Source organism: Podarcis melisellensis, assembly GCF_964234715.1.
Source record: "Podarcis melisellensis genome assembly, chromosome: 10".
NCBI classification, from domain to species: Eukaryota; Metazoa; Chordata; class Lepidosauria; order Squamata; family Lacertidae; genus Podarcis; species Podarcis melisellensis.
In genome coordinates this window covers 70,827,825-70,850,294 of record NC_138542.1, presented here as the reverse complement: position 1 = coordinate 70,850,294, position 22,470 = coordinate 70,827,825, and the positions used below count along the sequence as shown (strand labels likewise).

At 47.5% G+C, this 22,470-nt stretch overlaps 1 protein-coding gene across 1 annotated transcript; it reads left to right on the top strand.

The window, feature by feature from the left end:
* Positions 1-676: 676 nt before the first annotated feature.
* On the top strand, positions 677-19,944 carry LOC309378698 (carboxypeptidase A1-like; the record flags this gene model as incomplete). Its single annotated transcript, XM_081927273.1, has 11 exons — positions 677-741; positions 4,365-4,446; positions 7,921-8,055; positions 8,809-8,907; positions 10,893-10,994; positions 11,845-11,946; positions 14,351-14,461; positions 14,587-14,677; positions 16,933-17,132; positions 18,420-18,504; positions 19,635-19,944. The coding sequence occupies 11 exons, from the start codon at positions 677-679 to the stop codon at positions 19,820-19,822; spliced, it is 1,260 nt and encodes a 419-aa protein (XP_081783399.1). The 3' UTR covers positions 19,823-19,944.
* Between the last annotated feature and the right edge of the window lie 2,526 nt (positions 19,945-22,470).

The window sequence follows — 22,470 nt, the reverse complement described above, 5'->3', positions numbered from 1 at the left end:
CCCAGCCCAAACCCCTTGATGATCTCTCCCAGCGGCTTCATTTAGATATTAAAAGGCATGTGGGAGAGGATGGAACCCTGAGGCACCCCACAAGTGAGAGCCCAGGGGTCTGAACACTCATCCCCCAACTCCACTTTCTGGACACGACCCAGGAGGAAAAACCCGCTGATTCCTGGGCCGGATTTAGAAGGCGATTGGGCCGGATCCGGCCCCTGGGCCTTAGTTTGCCTACCCATGATTTATACACAGAAAGAGCACCCTACACCCATCTAGGAGCACCTTCAACTATAGGTGTGTGTATATCTGGGGGGTTAATTTGGGTCAGATCCCCTGGCATGGATCTGAAACCCTCTGCTCTGTTTGAGGTCTGTCGGGCGGATGATTCAACAACCCTTTCTCATTGCACAAAAGCTTGGCAGGGACAAAAGGAAACTTTGTGGGTCCCCGACCTCCTCGCTTATCAAGGCAGGTGCCACGTTCCCCAGAACATCAATCAGGAAAAGGGGCTGGAAGTGTCAGCCCTTTTCCCGACGGAGCTGTGGGAAGGAGGGCGGCTGGCGGAAGGCTGGTCCCTGTAGCCGCTGGCCACGCTCCAGCCAGCGTTTACACTGTGGATGGAATATAAGAGGCTTGGGGAGGCACCCCAGTTCCTAGTGGCTATCCCGTCCTGGCCAAAATGAGGAGTCTCCTGTGGTTTGGCGCCCTCGTGGCTGTTGCGCTCGGCACCGAGACCTTTGTGGGGTACGTAGACATAAGCTCGGGGGGCCCGCGTCGTGATTTACCTAGCTCCACTTTCCATCTCCAGGTAGCAGAGAGACAGACAGACAGAGAGAGACGAAAGGAAGGAAGGAAGGAAGGAAGGAAGGAAGGAAGGAAGGAAGGAAGGAAGGAAGGAAGGAAGGAAGGAAGGAAGGAAGGAAGGAAGGAAGGAAGGAAGGAAGGAAGGAAGGAAGGATAGTCCAGGGAATTGGAAAAGCATGACTTGTTTTTTTTGGTTACAGATAGGTAGCCGTGTTGGTCTGCCATAGTCAAAACAAAAAAAATTCCTTCCAGTAGCACCTTAAAGACCAACTAAGTCAGTTCTTGCTATGAGCTTTCGTGTGCATGCACACTGTGTATCTGAAGAAGTGTGCATGCACACGAAAGCTCATACCAAGAACTGACTTAGTTGGTCTTTAAGGTGCTACTGGAAGGAATTTTTTTTGGTTTTTTTTTTTGGTGTGTGGTTTTTTGGAGTTTATTTTTTTACTTGAACCAACCTGCAGCTGGTTCTGCATTTTATTTTATAGGTTTTGTTTTCCACATTTCATTTCATTTTTTGTTTATTTTTTGTTTCTTATATACTGTGTTTTTCGCTCCATAAGACGCACCTGACCATAAGACGCACCTAGTTTTTAGAGGAGGCTTTTACCTCCCCCCTCCCAGGCAGCCTCCTTTATCACTAGCGTCCCTTATCTCCCTCCCGATCCCACTGATCAGCTGTTTCCTTTCAACACTCCCTTCCCTCTTGTTCGCCTTAGTGTCTTTTCCTTAGCTGGAGCAGTTTTTTGCTCCTCCTTTTCTTCTAATTTCTCTCCTTATTGCTTTTGTCTTCCTATTTCCCCCCTTTGCAAGTTTGCTGTCTTTCCCTCCCTGCTCCCAGGCAGCCTCCTTTATCTCTAGCGTCCCTTATCTCTCTCCCCAATCGGCAAACAATCAACACCTTTGGCTTTGTTTCAACACCCACTTCCCTCTTTCAAAAAACAAAGCATGATCTGCTTTTTGCCCCTGGGCAATTTGGCTCCAGGGACCACACATTCGCTCCATAAGACGCACAGACATTTTCCCTTACTTTTTAGGAAGAAAAAATTGTGTCTTATGGAGCAAAAAATACGGTATACAGTGGTACCTCTAGATGCAAACGGGATCCGTTCCGGAGCCCCATTCGAATCCAAAAGCGAAGACAAACCGTTTCTGTGCTAACCAGCACCCTTGGAAGATTCAGGATGTTGGAAGACTTTGGGGCAGATAAAAGTTTTCCTTGCTCTCCTGAAACGCTATAACTCCCGTAATGCGAAGCTGCATTTTTTTTTGGTTAACATATAAAACACATACATATACATTTACACAATACACGTACACAACACACTAACTAATTTTCATAACATAAAACATACCTACATTACTCTACATAATACTTACCTATATCAACATACCTACCCCACACGGACACCCACCAAGTGACTTGACTTCCAGCCGTTCTTGTTACGCTGCTTTATTTTTCATTATTTCTTTAATCTCTTCTTCTATCTTAACTTTACTCTCCTTTCACTCTAATCATTTTCTGGATTCACTCAGTATCTATCAGAAATTCTACTTTTTCCACATATATTTTGATGTGTTCCTTAAAGATAGCCCACTCCTTATTCACTTTTTGTACCAGATCTCCTCTTATCCTCCCTGTTAGTTCGGCAATATGGAAGTATTCCATCATTTTAGATAACCATTTTAGTTGGGGTGCTGCTGCTTTTCCAATTCTTGGCAACCAATAACCTTGTCACCGTAGTTGGAAGATTGAGGATAGGCAAAAGGAAGCTCTGTGTAGTTAAACTGTGGAACTCCCTCCCACAGTAGGCAGTGAGGGCCACTAGCCTTGTTGTTGTTGTTTAGCCGTTTAGTCGTGTCTGACTCTTCGTGACCCCATGGACCAGAGCACTCCAGGCACTCCTGTCTTCCACTGCCTCCCGCAGTTTGGTCAAACTCATGCTGGTAGCTTCGAGAACACTGTCCCACCATCTCGTCCTCTGTCGTCCCCTTCTCCTTGTGCCCTCCATCTTTCCCAACATCAGGGTCTTTTCCAGGGAGTCTTCTCTTCTCATGAGATGGCCAAAGTTTAGGAGTCTCAGCTTCAGGATCTGTCCTTCCAGTGAGCACTCAGGGCTGATTTCCTTCAGAATGGAGAGGTTGGATCTTCTTGCAGTCCATGGGACTCTCCAGAGTCTCCTCCAGCACCAGAATTCAAAAGCATCAAATCTTCGGCGATCAGCCTTCTTTATGGTCCAGCTCTCACTTTCATACATCACTACTGGGAAAACCATAGCTTGAACTATATGGACCTTTGTCATCAAGGTGATGTCTCTGCTTTTTAAGATGCTGTCTAGGTTTGTCATTGCTTTTCTCCCAAGAAGCAGGCGTCTTTTAATTTCGCGGCTGCTGCCACCATCTGCAGTGATCATGGAGCCCAAGAAAGTAAAATCTCTCACTGCCTCCATTTCTTCCCCTTCTATTTGCCAGGAGGTGATAGGATTATAACAATTTACGGAGGAGAGGGCATAAGGGGAAAGGGGGCACCACGTAATTTTTCCATCGCCAGAATTTAACATTAATTGCTCAGACAAGCGTTCATTTTCTCAGCTGAAGTGCATTAAAAATCCCAACAGAACAACTGTGCAACAAGGCAGGCTGGATGCCTTGTCTCTGCTAAGCATAGAAGCAGACGGGTTACATAAGATTAGTACATTGTATTGAGGATCTGATCAAAGACTTTGCATTTAGAAAAAGTAGGCGGAAAAATTTCAAATAGGAATAAAGTGGAAGTATAAAAAAGTAAACATTATTTTCCATCTTATTGTAGGTTTTGCTTCATTTTGCAAATTAAAATTTTATTTTAAAGTTCATTATTGTTTTCTGTATATTTTGAATTAGATACATATGGGGACACTAAAATATAATATAATATATTATAATAATATAATAATATATTATATTATTATAATCTTTTAAGTGCTCAGGGCCTCTAAAGGTCTTAATCCGGCCCTGCCTGACCCTTTCGTAAGTAATTACTGAAGGAGCAGCTGCGTTGGACGCATTTCTTTGATATTTTGTGCTCTACGCTGGGAAGATTTTCTGTTTTGTAGCTTGGTGTGAAATTCTTTTTGCATCTGCTGAGGAGAGCTGCACTACAGCGGCACCTAGTGACGGAACACAAGTATTACAGCTCTAATTTAAATCATTAACTAAATCAAGCATAGGCAAACTTGGCCCTCCAGATGCTTTGGGACTACAGTTCCCATCATCCCTGACCACTGGTCCTGTTTGCTAGGGATGGTGGGAGTTGTAGTCCCAAAACATCTGGAGGGCCAACTTTGGCTATGCTTGAACTAACGCATGTATATTGGGCATTGGGGAGTTGGGGCATGGGAACACACATTCCTCTGTCCCATTCTACCAATGCTGCCTGCTTAGACAACCAGCCAGCACAGAAGCCCATGGGGGAAATTCAGCTAGCCAGCCACAGAAAGACCACCATGTTTATCCTTCACGAAAGCCCGTTGTCAAGCGTGCTATTTGACGGTGGCAAAGGCTCACATAACTTGTCTCTGCAGTCACCAGGTGCTGAGGATCTTTGCTGCAGATGAGTTCCAAGTGGAGAAGCTGAAGGAGCTGGAAGCTCTTGAGCATCTTCAGGTAATGCCTTGGAGCAGAGATGCAGGTGGGGTTGTTTATCTCTGTTCGATATAACACCCCGTCATGGACCGATTGAGTGAAGGGTGTGCTGGGCCCGGGGTTAACCCGAGCAACATGGTCCAGGTCTGGTCCCAAATCCAAGGGTTCCGTGAGGAGTCAGTCCGACAGGGCCAAGGCAGGAAACCAGGCAAGGTCAGGTACAGGATCACAGGCAGGTTCTGGCAAACAGCAATGTTGCTCCCGCAACCTGGGGCGGGGTCTGACAGCCTTTTATCTCTGTCGGGGTAATGGCCAGTCCTGATCCCCCAGTGACTCACCTCCCTGTCTCGCCCGAAGGCAAGCACTCCTCCTGCGAGTACTCAGGTCTCTCCTTCTCTCAGACCTCAGTCTCTGCAGCTCGGGAGACGTCGGTGGGTGACTAGACCCAAAGGCCGCCTCAGCCTCTCCTGACCAAACTGGTAGTGGAGCAGCTGTAAGTGATGGCCCAGCTGGAGACAAGGAGGTCATCCCCGCATCTGGAGCCAGGGCAGGCTCAGGCCCCTGACTCGGCCCAGCTGGTGTTTGTTGCAGGGGAACCTGTGCAGACTGGGGCTCTTCAGAATCAGGCCCCAGACCTGGTTCAGATGCCACCTGAGGCAAAGGATCCGGTGCAGACTGAGACTCCTCTGGCTCCAAGTCTGAGCCCGAGTCCCAGGCCATCACAGAGGGGAGTGGTGGGAGACATCAGTTGGGGAACCCCGAGGGAAGAAGGCTCAGAGCCTGGGGAATGGTGGTGGAACGACCATGAACGGTCAGGGGGAGAAGAGGAAGAAGACTGGGAGAAGGAGGCGTCAGAAGCTGAAGAGGCAACAGGGCTTAGTGAGCTGGGAGAGGCTGTGGCAGAGAGCAGTTCGGAATCAGTGGTAGAATCAGAGGCTGGAGAGGAGGAGGGCTGAGAGGCAGAGATGAGTCAGGCTGGGGAAGAAGACAGGGAGTCTCCCCTTCTACTGCGACCAGCTCCCCTACCTCTGATCTCTCAGAACCAGGAGAGGGATGAAGTAAGAGGAGCAAAGGCAGGCATGCTGGCATAGTCTCAAATTGCTTGGGAACAACTTGGAAGACGAGGAGACTTAGGCTATGGTTACCAGATTTTTTTTCAATGAATCCGGGGACACTTTTTTTTCTTTTTTCTTTTTTTGAAGCTGAGTAGCAACAGGGAGCCAGTAGTGGGGACCCTGGGCCCAAGCACAGATGCATATTGTATGCAAAGCCCTTCTTTCGCACCCTGTGAAACATAAACGTTTTTTAAAAAACTGGGCAATGGCACACCGCCCACCCGTGACTCCTGAGCCTCCTCCAATCTCCTTCCCCCTTTGTTTTGACAGATTGGGGGAGGGTTGGGAGTTGCGGGCGGGCAGCTGTTGCCCGGGGGGGCACATGGTTTCTCTGCCAGGCAAGGTGCAAAGCCTTCTTTCACACCCTGTGAAACAGAAATGTGCAGAGTTTTTAAAAAACTGGGCAACGGCTGGCCGCTCGCAACTCCCAAGCCTCCCCCGATCAGTCAAAACAAAGGGGGCAGGAGATCTGTACCGCCAGACGTCCCCTGTTCCCCTTCGGCAGTGGCAGTGGCAGTCAGCAGTCCAGAGCCAGCCTGGTAGCTCAGTTGGCTCTGGCTGGCTTCAGGAGCTGCTTGCTGCTTGCTGCCGTGGCGCCTGCCATTTTTCCTCGCCAGAAGTCCCTATATGCTGTGTTGCACACAAGACACATTGTATGGGGACTTCCAGTGGGGGGAAATGGCGGGTGCCAAGGCAGTGAGCAGCTCCTGAAACCAGCCAGAGCCAACTGTGCTACCAGGCTGGCTCCGGGCTGCTGAGGCTGCCACTGCCATGTTTCCCAGGGACAGATTTGCAGATCTGGGGACATTCCGGGGACAGAATTTGACCAGGGACAGATTTGCAAATCCGGGGACTGTCCTTGGGAACTGGGAACATCTGGTAACCCTAATTTAGGCAGCTGTGGGAAGGAGGGGACCTTCAGTCCCCACAACTGCCCCATGGAGCAAGATCTACTGGGACGAGTTGCTCTTCTCACTAGGCCTGGCCTCCCGAGCATAGCTGTCAACTTACAGATTTGAAAATAAGGGAGGAGCAGCCTCGAAAATAAGGGATCAGCAGCCAAAATAAGGGATTTTCCAAGCACAGGTACGTTCAACTTCTGAGCCCCTCCAAGCCAAAGGCAGAAAGCCCAGCCAGCAGCCAAACGAAGCCTCAAGCGGTGGTTCCCACAGCGCAGCAACCCGACAAAGGAGATGCAGCAAGGAAAACCACCGTCCCCTCTCCGCTGGGAAGCGCTGAGCAAAGGCAAGTCCCCAGGCAATGCAGCCGGGCACAAGGCATGGAAGCTCCACCCCCCAGTCGTTCTTAGACTCCTTATTGGGTGAGCAACACAGCCAAGCAACCCAGTTGGAGCTCCCCTCCTCCCTTGCTGGCATGGAGGGAGGAAGAGGAGCTGCTTCCTTTGAAACCCGGGAAATTTAAGGGAAATCATCAATAAGGGACAGGCGCTGGGATAAGGGAGTTTCCCGCCAAATAAGGGACGGTTGACAGCTATGCTCCTGAGTCGACCTTGTGTTCATGAATAAAAACTTGACTTCACTGATGCTGTGTGATTTATTGCCTAGCTCCTGCCCCTGACACCCACCTTGGGACCTTACAGCGAATGGCAGCTGAATGGAGGGATGGATGGATAGACAGAGAGATACCGTATTGGCCCGAATATAAGCTGCACCCGCAAATAAGCCGCACCTTTGAAATTCAAGGGGGGGGGGGATAAAAAAAAGACAATACTCAAATATAAGCTGCTCCCTTAAAATTGGGTTACAGGCTGAAAATTGCTGTGGTTAGTAGAATCGTAACTCTGAGCCAATTTAAGCCTTTGATCTTGCAATCCCGCAAAAATTACCGTACAATGGCTAAAATCGCAAATCACTATTGCTACAATTCGGCAGGCACTCACACCTGCAAATGGCAAATGAAAAGTCTCAAGCTTGCAAATCGGCAATAAAATATTTTTTGTTCTGTTTTACCGTATGCCAGTTTCAGCAGCGATATTGTAAAAGCCAATTTTTGTAAGGCTGCAAATTTAAGCCATACTTTAACTTTTCACAGTCAGAATTGGGGGGGGGGGAGGTAGATAAGGGCTGTAACTCAGTGAGCAGAACATCTGCTTGCATGCAAAAGGTCCCAGATTCAGTAGAAGGTCCATGGTTCAGTACCATCTCCACGAAGGGCTAGGAATATCCCGCCTGAAACCCTGGGGAGCTGCTGCCAGTCAGTGTCAGACAATACTGACCTAGATGGAACAATGTCTGACTCAATATAAGCCAGCTCCCCAGCTTCCAAAGCCAGCAAGGCAATTCTTACATTATTGCACCACAGGAGAGATGACAAAACACACGCCATACACATATATTAAACTAATATTTTTCTTCTCCAGCTGGATTTCTGGCGCCACCCAGTTCACTCCGAGTTCCCCATAGACGTGCGTGTCCCATTCGAGAGCCTCCAAGGAGTCAAGGTGTTTCTGGAATCCAATGGCATCCGTTATTCCATCATGATCCAGGACCTTCAGGTCAGTGACTTGCACAGATGACAAGGGAAACGGATGCAGGTGTGTGTGTGGCCTGCAAAGCAAGGCCTGGCCCAGTTCTGGCCTTCAAGACCTCACTTCTACCACTGTCTAATGGTAGGGTTGACCCTGCTGTATAAACCTGTGTGCTGACGGCCCTGAGACCTGACACTAGAGCCGGCTGCAGGTTCTTGAGGGACCTCAGGCAAGCCTCCCCTCACAGGCACCTTTCCCTGACTGAGTCTACCTTCTCACCGCCACTATCATGCTGGAGACAAACCTCTTTAACCTAGACTGTGTACATACTACAATGAATCCTGAGCATGGTAGTTTATCTATCACGTAGGTACAATTCCCAGCAAAGCTTAACAAACTATGGTGCCCAGAATTTTTTCAGGGGGGAAATGTGTTTCAAGTGTGCTTTAAAAGTATTATGTGTATGCTGTCCAAATCATTGACACCTCAGATATATGCTGTGTACACACTCCCGTTTCCACTGGGAGAGTTCAAAGGCTTTATTCATGCAGGAGCAGGAACTATTTAAAGGTTATAAGAGAGAACCACAAAATGGCTCAGCTTTTAGGGGCAGAGTTAACTTAGAGATTTCACAAGTAAGTGCTGGCTAGGTTGCTAGACAAACCATGGGCTCATGTGGTTTAAAGTAACATGTGCATTAGCTACAAACTCAATAAAAGGGAGTGTGCTTTTCTCCAACAACCCCCACTCCTCCCTGACTCTTCCCATTGTCCCTTCCAGTCACTGGTGGATGAGGAGAAGCTTTTCATGTCCCGCCAACATTTTATGCCCCGGTCGATTGAGACATTTAACTATGCTTCTTACCACAATCTGGATGAGGTGAGTGAAATAAATGCATACTTGTTGTAACTGCAAATATCCCATTTCAATGTGATTATTTTGTATGGGGAGCAAAGACATGGGTTTAGGACATTCTTTTCGTTATTTTCAGTGTTTCTTAATTTCATTTTCTCATGAACATCTATTCCTCTTTCAATACATATTCAATTACATATTGTACTTTCATTTAAACTTCTTAGTAAATATCATTTAAATATCTCTGCTCCAGCTAATGCTTTGATAGCAGAAATACTTATCACTTTTTGTTGCTGCTCTAGGAACACTTCACCTCTCCTGTTTATTGCTTCCTGAATTTATAATCTCATTGGATGGGATGGGATGATGTCATGACTATGCTATATCAGGGCTAGGCAACCTAAGGCCCGGGGGCCAGATCTGGTCCAATCGCCTTCTCAATCCGGCCCGCGGACAGTCCGGGAATCAGCATGTTTTTACATGAGTAGAATGTGTCCTTTTATTTAAAATGCATCTCTGGGTTATTTGTGGCGCATAGGAATTTGTTCACCCCCCCCCCCAATATAGTCCAGCCCACCACATGGTCTGAGGGACAGTGGACCGGCCCACGGCTGAAAAAGGTTGCTGACGCCGTGCTGCTGTCTATAGTTAAACAGGTTTGCCAATCTGGGGACAATACTGAGGGTTAACCAAGCCACTTGAGAGCAAGGGCATTCTGGGCTCATCACTTCACCAGTCCAAGCCAATCAGAGACCACACAGTGAATAAGATGTATAAATAGCCAATCAGGGGTGGTTACATCGTGACATCACCTTGGGCAAAGTCAACTGAGAGAGCAAGCGAGCAAGGGCAATGGTAGTGGATAGGTGGACATTTTTGCAAGTGTTATTAAAATGTCATCAAACAAGGGGGATGCTTTTCAAGCTGCGGAGGATAGTCCAGAGGGAAAGCGTGCAGAACTGGCTCACCCACCTTGAACTCATTGAAAGATATAAGTGGTATATAAATGATAGGTAAAAGGACCCCTGATCATTAGGTCCAGTCGTGGCCGACTCTGGGGTTGCGACGCTCATCTCACTTTATTGGCTGAGGGAGCCGGCATACAGTTTCCGGGTCATGTGGCCAGCATGACTAAGCCGCTTCTGGCGAACTAGAGCAGCGCACGGAAATGCCATTTACCTTCCTGCCGGAGCGGTACCTATTTATCTACTTGCGCTTTGACATCCTTTTGAACTGCTAGGTTGGCAGGAGCAGGGACCGAGCAACGAGAGCTCACCCCGTCACAGGGATTCAAACAGCCAACCTTCTGATTGGCAAGTCCTAGGCTCTGTGATTTAACCCACAGCACCACCCGCATCCCTATGAGATAGCAGCTGTCATCATTGGGGTGTGTATGTGTATAGTAATGGTCTCTCTGCTCCACGGCACAGGGTATGTGCAAGTCAGGTGATTTAGCCCACCCCGCAATTTAATTGACTAACATTGCCATGTAGAACACAATGTGTTATGTACTGAGTTGAATAGGATCCAAAAGGCAGCAGTCTGATTGGTCCTAGAACAATAGGCTCCAAAAGGCAGCAGTCTGATTGGTCCTAGAACAATAGGATTCAGAATGCAGCAGTCTGATTGGTCCTAGAACAATGCAGCAGTATGATTGGTTAGCAGGAACCACCCAATCATGCTCCAGATAGCAGTGAATCCACAACCTGATTGGCTTACAGTAGAATTCCAGAATTAGCCAATCATGTGCAGCCTATTGTGTAAATAATGTATATAAAGCAGATACTTTGGGGAAACTTCCATTCCTCCTCACCACTATGAGCTGAATAAAGAGCATGAAATCCACTCTCGACTCCGACTATATTTCACAATGGAAAATAAAGCCCTCATTTCAGGAACCGCTGGAGTCTTGACGTTTGCTTTCTTGAGGCAGAATTTCAGAACACAGACTCTTACAGAGACACACACAGACACATTTCACTCCAGCCCTCTCTCTCTCTCTCCACTAGATCTACGATTTCATGGACCTCCTGGTGGGTGAAAACCCCAAACTGGTCAGTAAAATCCAGATTGGGAAGAGTTACGAGGGCCGACCGATCAACATCTTGAAGGTAAGTCACTTCTGGGGCATTTGGACAAACAAACATCAATTTCCACTCCTGACTTTCCCACGCCATGCAGGAGGTGGAACTCCCACCTCTCTAACACATACGGATATAATGTGTTAATATTTTGGCCTTTAAATATTGGGTCTCCAACATGGCACCTGTGGGCACCCCGACTTCTTCAAATACCGTATTTTTCGCTCTATAAGATGCACCAGACCACAAGACGCACCTAGTTTTTGGAGGAGGAAAACAAGAAAAAAAATATTCTGAATCTCAGAAGCCAGAACAGCAAGAGGGATCGCTGCGCAGCGCAGCAGCAATCCCTCTTGCTGTTCTGGCTTCTGGGATAGCTGTGCAGCCTGCATTCGCTCCATAAGACGCACACACATTTCCCCTTACTTTTTAGGAGAGAAAAAGTGAGTCTTATAGAGCAAAAAATATGGTACTTCCTTTTGGCATTCAATGGGACCCTTGTCCCTCCTAATTTTTATGTTTTGAGAAATTCTTTTTTTGGGAGGTTGGTTTTTGGGTGTCCCCCCCCCCCATTGTTTCGAGAGAGTGTGTGTGTTTCAAGCACCACCAATTCTCCTTCTGTGAAATGGGCATTTTGTGGCATGCGTAACATTTCCTTAGATTTTTCAAATGTGCTCCCAGGCTCCAAAGAACTGGGAAGTTGCTTTGGGGAATTATGAGGTTTAACAAAGTGCTCAGATTTATGGGCCTGGATGCTACGATGCCACTTTCAGTACTTGGCATTCATAGGGAGCTTGCAGGCCCATCAGACTTGGTTGGAGACAGCCTTGCGGAGGAGAAGGTAGGAATTCAGATTTCTCTTTCTCCTCTTTCCGCACAGTTCAGCACCGGGGGAAGCAACCGGCCAGCAATCTGGATCGACACCGGTATCCACTCCCGAGAATGGGTCACTCAAGCCAGTGGAGTCTACTTTGCAAAGAAGGTAAAGTAAAGGGACCCCTGACCATCAGGTCCAGTCGCGGACAATTCTGGGGTTGTGGTGCTCATCTCGCTTTACTGCCTGAGGGAGCCGGCGTACAGCTTCCGGGTCATGTGACCAGCATGACTAAGCCGCTTCTGGCGAACCAGAGCAGCGCACGGAAATGCCGTTTACCTTCCCACTGGAGTGGTACCTATTTATCTACTTGCACTTTTGTGCTTTTGAACTGCTAGGTTGGCAGGAGCAGGGACTGAGCAATGGGAGCTCACCCCGTCGCGGGGATTCGAACCGCCGACCTTCTGATCGGCAAGTCCTAGGCTCTGTGGTTTAACCCACAGCGCCACCCTTGCAAAGAAGGTATTGGCTGCAATTTAGTCTCAGAGGCACACATTTCACACACAGAAGGAAGGGCTCAGAGCTCCATCGGCAACCGCCGGCCAAGAATGAACCACCCATGTTCAGAGACGCCAATGCTGCAAGGATTTCACAACTTCGTGGCTGCATATTCACCACTGAAAGCACCCTTCCCAAAGAATCATGGGAACTGTAGTCTCCCGCTTACAGCTACAATTCCTGGCACCATCATAAACTACAGTTCCCAAGATTCTTGGGAGTGGGTGGGTTTTAAATGGTGTGCATGCACCCAAATGTGCCCATGTACTAGGGGCACAGAACCCAACACCTTCAGAATATCATTGTTTATTTTCTGCTAGAAGTTTCTACTCCTCAAGGCTGCGGAGATAGACTTGGTGTGGAATCTCAGAGGGGGGGCACCAGGATTCTGAGAGAGAAGGAGTGCAGCTTCCATGTCTTGCATTGTCTTGGTCCCTTCTCATGGGAATCTAGAGTGAAGCTAGCTATCCAAAAGTGAAAATACATCCTGGTTGGTTTATATTTATGCCAATCACAGGATTCAAGGCTTCCAGACCTGTTTGATCTCTGATAAATTCTTAGTTGTATTTGTTTAATCATTCAATTTATATCCCATTCTTCCTCCTGAAGGAGCCCAGGACAGCAACTGACATACGTAGGCAACGTATAATGAAAATAGTATTATGTGTTTGTATTGAACTACTTGAACAGTTTGGTTTGATTTACTTGCATGCTGTGGTGTTTATTGATAGGATTATATTTATGGGAATGCTGATTGCTAATTTTAATGCCCTCTTATCATTCTGAGCTCCTTTGAGCTTAGTGGTGCTGTCAAAAAAGCAGTATCAAAATAATAAATCAAAGGTCTTCTGGAGAAATTGATCTCATCTGCCGTTGTGTTTTCCTTCTCCTAACCATAACAAACACATTTTTCGTCTAGAGGAGATGCTCACTACTTAGCAAACACAGACTAAATTGAAAAATATATTATTTATTATTATTATTGTTATTATAATTACCACATTTTTTTACCTGTTCTTCACTGGCAGGTCCCAGGCTGGGTCGCAATAATGTAAAATTCAGAATTAAAAACAGCCCCAGAACAGTTGCAAGAATAGGGCGGGTCCTGAAAATGCACCTGTCAGGTGTCAAAGGCCAATGTGGTTAGAGCCATAGCTGTCAACTTACAGATTTGAAAATAAGGGACCAGCAGCCTCGAAAATAAGGGATCAGCAGCCAAAATAAGGGATTTTCTGGGCGCAGGTATGTTCAACTTCTGAGCCCCTCCGAGCCAAAGGCAGAAAGCTCAGCCAGCAGCCAAACAAAGCCTCAAGCGGTGGTTCCCACAGCGCAGCAACCCGGCAAAAGGGATGCAGCAAGGAAAACCACTGTCACCTCTCCGCTGGGAAGCGCTGAGCAAAGGCGAGCCCCCAGGCAACGCGGCCAATTTGATCGGCACAAGGCATGCAAACTCCACCCCCCAGTCGTTCTTAGACTCCTTATTGGGTGCGCAACGCAGCCAAGCAACCCAGTTGGAGCCTCCCTCCTCCCTGGCCGGCAGGGAGGGAGGGAGAGGAGCTGCTTCTTTTGAAACCTGGGAAATTTAAGGGACATCATCAATAAGGGACAGCAGCGGGACACAGCGCTGGGATAAGGGACTTTCCTGCCAAATAAGGGACAGTTGACAGCTATGGTTAGAGCACTGGCCTGGGAACTGGGAGACCAGGGTTCAAATTTCCCTACTCGGCTATGATGCTCACTGGATGACCTTGGGCCAGTCGCTGCCTCTCAGCCTAACCAACCTCACAGGGCTGTTGCTGGGATTAAATGAGATGGTGGAGAACCATTGATGCCACCTTGAGCTCCTTGGAGGAAAAAATGGTGGGTTATTAATGAAGTAAAGGAAAGATGGACGGAAGGGTGGAAAAGAAAAATGTCTTTGTCTTTGTCTGAAGAAGCCAGACACAGCTCTGTCTACGAATGATGACGGACTCCAAGGCTCTGTCCCTAAGCCCTTCTTTTTCATCCTGTTCAGATCCTTGATGGCTACGGCAAGGATGCCTCCCTGACCTCCATCCTGGACAACTTCGACATCTTCCTAGAAATTGTCACAAACCCAGATGGGTTTGCCTTCACCCACTCCAAGGTATTTCTTTCCCTTTCAAGACTCTGTATTCAGAATGAAGCTGGTAGATGGAATTACGCATTTAGCTTCAGAAGCAGGTCTGGAAGTTCTGAACTTTGTTGATGGGCCTTTCCTGGCTGTTGCAGAACCGCATGTGGAGGAAGACCAGGTCCAAGAACAGCGGGTCATCCTGCATCGGAGTGGATCCCAACAGGAACTGGGATGCAGGATTTGGCGGTAAAGGGTTTTGCTTCCTCATCCCCCACCCCGATGGGGGGGGCGTGTATCTTTGTGAGGTCGAGCGGAATATGATTGTCTGAAGGGATCCAATGCACCATGGCACAGGATTTGTTGTTGTTTAGTTTTTTATTCATGTCCGACTCTTTGTGACCCCCTGGATCAGAGCACGCCAGGCCCTCCTGTCTTCCACTGCCTCCCGCAGTTTGGTCAAACTCATGCTGGTCTCTTTGAGAACACGGGTTCATGCTCCCTGCCAGCCAAATCATCCCCACCGCTGAGGAGACATGGCTGGCCCTGATGGTCATCATGGAACACACACGAGATCACCCCTATTAGAACCAAAGTAGAAGGCTCTCATCTCAGGAGGCAACTTTTCAACCAACACACAGGTGCCTCCTTGGTAATACGTAATAAACACTTGGAATGAGTACAGAAGTAGCTTTTCCATTGCCTTGTTGTTGTTGTTTAGTTGTTTAGTCATGTCCGACTCTTCGTGACCCCATGGACCAGAGCACGCCAGGCACTCCTGTCTTCCACTGCCTCCCGCAGTTTGGTCAAACTCATGCTGGTAGCTTCGAAGACACTATCCAACCATCTCGTCCTCTGTCGTCCCCTTCTCCTTGTGCCCTCCATCTTTCCCACCATCAGGGTCTTTTCCAGGGAGTCTTCTCTTCTCATGAGGTGACCAAAGTATTGGAGCCTCAGCTTCAGGATCTGTCCTTCCAGTGAGCACTCAGGGCTGATTTCCTTCAGAATGGAGAGGTTGGATCTTCTTGCAGTCCATGGGACTCTCAAGAGTCTCCTCCAGCACCATAATTCAAAAGCATCAATTCTTTGGCGATCTGCCTTCTTTATGGTCCAGCTCTCAATTCCATACATCATTTCGTATGCCTAATTGGGGATGCTGATATCGGGTGGAACACTATCACTTGGAGGTAGAGCACACAAAGGTCATTGTTTCAATTCCAGCCTCCAGTTAAGAACACAGGAAGTGTTTGTTGGATCAGGCCATGGGCCCATCTAGTCCAGCACCCTGTTCTCATGGAAGCCACTGAGATGCCTGCTGGAAAACCTCAAGCGGGACCCAACACCCTTGGGGATTCCCTAGTTGGTTCCTTCCACCATTCTTCTGTGTCCAACCAGTCCATGACATTCACCATAGTCAATTTCCTGTCAACTCATTGCGGCAAAATGCAAAACTTCCAGCCCCCGACTCCTAGATTGGAGCTAGAGTTCTCCAGCTTGGGTGGCCATCTGTCATGGAGGTTTCAGCTGAGATTCCTGCATTGCAGGGGGTTGGACTAAATGACCCTCAGGGTCCCTTCAAACTCTGTAGTTCTATGATTCTCTATCAAAAATTGAAGTGTGCGTGATTGGGAGGATGCAGCACTTTTTTTCTGGGGGTACACATACCCCTAAACCAGCGGTTCTTAATCTGTGGGTCCCCAGATGTTGTTGGACTACAACTCCCATCATCCCTGACCTCTGGCCTTGCTAGCTAGGGGTGATGGGAGTAGTAGTTCAACAACATCTGGGGACCCATAGGCTGAGAAAGACTGCCCTAAACATTTTGTGAATCTTTGTACTTTTGTCCATTTACTGTATTTATTTCTCCTGATTTGAACTATAAAATGGTGATTTTCTTGAGTCAAAATGAGAGTACCCCTAAACATTTTTAAAGAAAAAAAGCACTGAGGGGATGAGTGAGCCATGATATGGTCTCAAACCAACATTTAACTTGATTGTGTAGACCTGCCCTTATCAATTCATGGGTTTTTAATGTTCAAACCAGGTTATGGAAGGGTTGCATCATATAATCATAGAGTTGGAAGAGACCCCAAGGGCCATCGAGTCCAACCCCCTGCCAAGCAGGAAACACCATCAGAGCACTCCTGACATATGGTTGTCAAGCCTCTGCTTAAAGACCTCCAAAGAAGGAGACTCCACCTCACTCCTTGGCAGCAAATTCCACTGTTGAACAGCTCTTACTGTCAGGAGGTTCTTCCTAATGTTTAGGTGGAATCTTCTTTCCTGTAGTTTGGATCCATTGCTCCATGTCCGCTTCTCTGGAGCAGCAGAAAACAACCTTTCTCCCTCCTCTATGTGACATCCTTTTATATATTTGAACATGGCTATCATATCACCCCTTCACCTCCTCTTCTCCAGGCTAAACATGCATCACCAAAGTGCCTTATCTGAATTGTTCCTGATCTACAGCAACCAATGAAACAGTGTTTTTTTGTGCATTACAGAGGCTGGTTCCAGCGGGAACCCTTGCACCGAGACCTACCGTGGACCCTACCCTAACTCTGAGCCCGAAGTGAAAGCCATCGTGGACTTTGTGAAGAGTCACGGCAACATCAAAGCCTTCGTCTCCATCCACAGCTATTCTCAGCTTCTCCTTTATCCTTATGGCTACACCAGCAAGAAAGCAGCTGATCAGGCAGAGCTGGTAGGACTCCATGGCTAAGTCCCCTCCCTTAGTAAGGAACTAGCAGTAGACCCCCAGAGGGGACAACTTGTGCAGCTCCTGCTGGATCCCCATTTTAGCTAACTCCACACCCCAACCCAAAACGCTCGGCCTTTGTAAGATCAAATCACTCCTCCTCCTCACCACTCAACTGGAGGTGGGTCACTGCCCCATGTTCTCCAATGGACTTCCCCTTCCAAAAGCTGGAGAATGAATCCCAAGCTATCAGGAAACTGTCTCCCATCACTGATAAAACCTCAGCTGAACTACTAAAAAGCCGTCACTTTTGACAGCAGGTGAATGAAACCCAAAGTGATGGGGCTATCTCTAGAGCGACCTCTTTAGAACAAGAGGGGTAAGAAGAAAGAGAAGCACACCTGGGAGACAGCATATAAGGTGTGCGAAGTACTACCAAAGCAGGAGGACATACAAAGATAGGGATCCCGAGCATGAAAACATTTCCTGTAGGGAAATAGGAGCTGGCCTAGCAGAGACAGGAGAAAACTGTGTACGGAAAAAGCGACAAGTGCAGAAATTAAAATACAGTGGTATCTCGGGTTAAGAACTTAATTTGTTCCGGAGGTCCGTTCTTAACCTGAAACTGTTCTTAACCTGAAGCATCACTTTAGCTAATGGGGCCTCCTGCTGCCGCCACGCCGCCGGAGTACGATTTTTGTTCTCATCCTGAATCAAAGTTCTTAACCCGAGGCACTATTATTGGGTTAGCGGAGTCTGTAACCTGAAGCGTCTGTAACCTGAAGCATATGTAAACTGAGGTAACGCTGTAAAGGTAAAGGTACCCCTGACCATTAGGTCCAGTCACAGACGACTCTGGGGTTGCGACGATCATCTCGCTTTATTGGCCGAGGGAGCCGGCGTACAGCTTCCGGGTCATGTGGCCAGCATGACTAAGCCGCTTCTGGCAAACCAGAGCAGCTCACGGAAACGCTGTTTACCTTCCCGCCGGAGTGGTACCTATTTATCTACTTGCACTTTGATGTGCTTTCGAACTGCTAGGTTAGCAGGAGCAGGGACCAAGCAACAGGAGCTCACCCCGTTGTGGGGATTCGAACCGCCGACCTTCTGACCGGCAAGCTCTAGGCTCTGTGGTTTAGACCACAGCGCCACCTGCTGAAGGGGGTAAATTCTCTCCCCACAAGCCTGCATCTCTTAGGTCACCTTTGTTATATAGCAGTTCTCATCCCATGCGCTTGACCTTTCTAGATCTCACTTTTTCTCCCTCTCCTTCTGCCCCTCGTTCCCTTCCAGGACGCTCTCGCTCAGAAGGCAGTTGAAGCCCTTACTTCTCTCCATGGAACCAAATACAGATATGGTAGCATCATCACCACCATCTGTAAGTGACCCAACTTGTGAAAACAAATGTGGTCCTCCAAGCTGCCAGGGGGCAGTCAACTCTTTTGAATTGAACTCTACCTTCTCAAAGAGTATAGTTTTCTATGGAGGTTGCAGTACTGGGGATGCTCCAATGCACATCACAGAATCATAGAATCGGGCCCCTGAGAATCATCTAGTCCACCCCCTGCAATGCAGGAATAGGCAGCTGTCCCTTACAGGAATCGAACCTGCGACCTTGCCATTAGCAGCACCATGCTCTAACCAACTGAGCTATCCAGGTGATATACCATCGAACCCATAATATGCTGTGATACTTGAAGACTGGCAGGCCCAGTTGTAGACGCAGCAGTTGCTGAGCATGGATGGGCAGAAATCAGGACAGATCTGGTATTTACAGTACACAGTACGGTCTATTCACAAAATATGGCTTTCCTGGGCATAAGTCTTTTCTACAATTTTTTTTTAGGCCAAATGCAACAGCATTCATTTAGGCTATGCCTGCAAGATTCATATGTGACTGACAGGTTCTCTGTACGGGTGGAAAAACTAGAGATTCCTGTGTAACGCTTAATTTGCTGACATTTTGCTAGGAGAAAAGAGGTTAGAAGGAGCGAGTGCAGGGAAAATTGGTTGGGAGAGATGGATTACAGAAGACCCAAGAGAGAAATTCCCATCCTTTGGATACCAGAAACATCTTTCTCTGGTTTTGAAGAGCTTCTCTTAAATGTCTCTTGTACACGATCCAGGTTTGCTTCATAACCATGAGGACTAGATACCCACTTGCTTTTTAGAATGTTGCACGTGCTTCTGAAGGCAGTGTGCTTTTATTATTTCTGAAGTCAAATGTATTCCTAGATGAGATAGCAAACAACCCAGAGTCCCCCCCTCTAAGGTGTGTTGAACTGGGTCCAAGACTTATGTCAGCTGTGAACTGCTTGGATGCCAAGCTGCCTATTAAAGAGGATTAACAGAGTCTACCCTTTACTTTCAACCAGAACCCTAACACTGAGTTTCAAAGCATGCACAGGACGGAAATTAAACTATTCCAGACGGGAAGAGTAGCAAGAGTTGTATAGAAGAGATGTGATGCGGCTGTTTTTCTTTTGTGTACCCATTTCCTTGATCTAGACCAAGCAAGTGGTGGAACCATCGACTGGACCTACGAACAAGGCATCAAATACTCTTACACCTTTGAGCTGCGAGACACGGGCCGTTACGGGTTCATGCTCCCTGCCAGCCAAATCATCCCCACCGCTGAGGAGACATGGCTGGCCCTGATGGTCATCATGGAACACACACGAGATCACCCCTATTAGAACCTAAAGTAGGAGGCTGTTGTCTCAGGAGGCAACTTTGAAACCAACACACAGGTGCCTCCTTGGTAATACGTAATAAACACTTGGAATGAGTACAGAAGTAGCTTTTCCATTGCCTTGTTGTTGTTTAGTCGTTTAGTCATGTCCGCCTCTTCGTGACCCCCTGGACCACAGCACGCCAGGCACTCCTGACTTCCACTGCCTCCCGCAGTTTGGTCAAACTCATGCTGGTAGCTTCGAGAACACTTTCCCACCATCTTGTCTTCTGTCGTCCCCTTCTCCTTGAGCCCTCCATCTTTCCCAACATCAGGGTCTTTTCCAGGGAGTCTTCTCCTCTCATGAGGTGGCCAAAGTCTTGGAGTCTCAGCTTCAGGATCTGTCCTTCCAGTGAGCACTCAGGGTGGATTTCCTTCAGAATGGAGAAGTTTGATCTTCTTGCAGTCCATGGGACTCTCAAGAGTCTCCTCCAGCACCAGAATTCAATTCTTCGGCGATCAGCCTTCTCTCACAAATAATCCCTTCCAATTTACACACATGCTCTGAACTCTCACTTTTCTCAATCAAAAGAATTCGAGTGATCATAGAATCGGAGAGCTGGAAGGGATCTAGAGTCATCTATCTAGTTCAACCCCCTGCAACGCAGGAATCATAGCCAAGAAAGGAATGTCCTTTCAAACATTTCCATGAAAGAGTTTCTTTGCTATTGTGCTAGCAAGCAAAGCTCCTCACTCAGAGCAGCCTTGGATAACTCCAAAGGATGTTCCACTTCAGGCTAGTGGCTCAGGAGTCATTTACATGACCACCTGTGTGTGGTCACTGTTGGAAAAACTTGCAAATGGGGTGTGTGTGTTCCCTGTCTGCAAACACTCAACACTTAGGCACCATTTGGTTATCAGCTTATGCAGAAGTGGGTGTCATTCAAAGAGGACTACTATCCCTATTTTATCAAACACAAGGTAGGTAGCCATGTTGGTCTGATGCAATTGAAACATATATTAAAAATTAAAATAAAAAAAATGTCCAGTAGTACCTTAGAGACCAAATACGTTTGTTCATGGTACAGTGGTACCTCGGGTTACAGGCACTTCAGGTTACAGATGCTTCAGGTTACAGACTCCACTAACCCAGAAATAGTACCTTGGGTTAAGAACTTTGCTTCAGGATGAGAACAGAAATCGCGCAGCGGCAGCAGGAGGCCCCATTAGTACCTCGGGTTAAGAACAGTTTCAGGTTAAGAATGGACCTCCAGAATGAATTAAGTTCTTAACCCAAGGTACTACTGTATAAGCTTCTGTGTGCATGCACACTTCTTCAGATCTGAAGAAGTGTGTATCTAAATAAGTGTGCATGCGCACGAAAGCTTATACTAAGAACAAACTTAGTTGGTCTCTAAGGTGCTACTAGGGATGCGGGTGGCACTGTGGGTTAAACCACAGAGCCTAGGACTTGCCAATCAGAAGGTCGGTGGTTCGAATCCCCGTGACGGGGTGAGCTCCCGTTGCTCGGTCCCTGCTCCTGCCAACCTAGCAGTTCAAAAGCACGTCAAAGTGCAAGTAGATAAATAGGTACCACTCCAGTGGAAGGTAAACGGTGTTTCCATGAGCTGCTCTGGTTCTCTAAAAGTGGCTTAGTCATGCTGGCCACATGACCCGGAAGCTGTACGCCGGCTCCCTTGGCCAGTAAAGCGAGATGAGCGCCGCAACCCCAGAGTCGGCCACGACTGGACTTAATGGTCAGGGGTCCCTTTACCTTTACCTTAAGGTGCTACTGGACAATTTTTATTTTATTTTTGTATATTAGCAAACACAAATGCATCTCAAGAGACATTTTGGACCACATCAGCGAAATCGAGGGGGGGGGGGAGATGTCTTGTCAACTGGGCAGCCCAGGACCTCCATACACACTGCCTAGGCTTGCACCCTGGAAAGTTCACTTTGGTGCTGCTAGCCTAGTGGTTTGACTTCACTCCCGGAGGCACACACTTCATTGTCTCTCGAGACAGATGCCAACGACTACAACAACTCAAATGATTTCTGCAGTGAATCTCCTGCAGTGACTTGACTGGTAGTCCATGCAAGAATCTTGTAGATATGGCGGACGGTTCTTTTTTTATTGAGCTGAAAACAAAGTAAGAGGCAAAACTATACACAGAAATATCTGATCCACCCGTCATAAAAAGCAGGACCGGCCAAACCGTTTGACATAATTAACCTCAAGAGCAAAATATACAAAATCCACAAAGCCAATAAGAGGATCAAAGCAATGTTGAGCTGCTCTTCTTCCAGTGCCAAGGATTAAGAGAGGCTCTTCTTCAGACTGCGGGATTCAGAATGCGATTGCCTTTCTGATACACAAGATGGCATTTGGAAGTCCAGGGCCAGAAAGCTCACGTCTTGGGGGAACGGAAACAAAACTGGGACAAAAAGACACGCAAGCATCCAACACTGAAGGAACATCTGCTTGATGAAACTGAGGTTCTGATTTAATGCTCAGTGGAAATGGGGAATCATGTAGTTTGTTGACTAAACAGACTCTTGATGCAGTTACACAAAATGGTAATTGGGTTTAAGAAAAAAGAAAAAAAATGTAGTACCTGCATTTCTTGTAAAAACACTTACTTGGTCTCAAACCAGTTTGCCTTCCTGGGT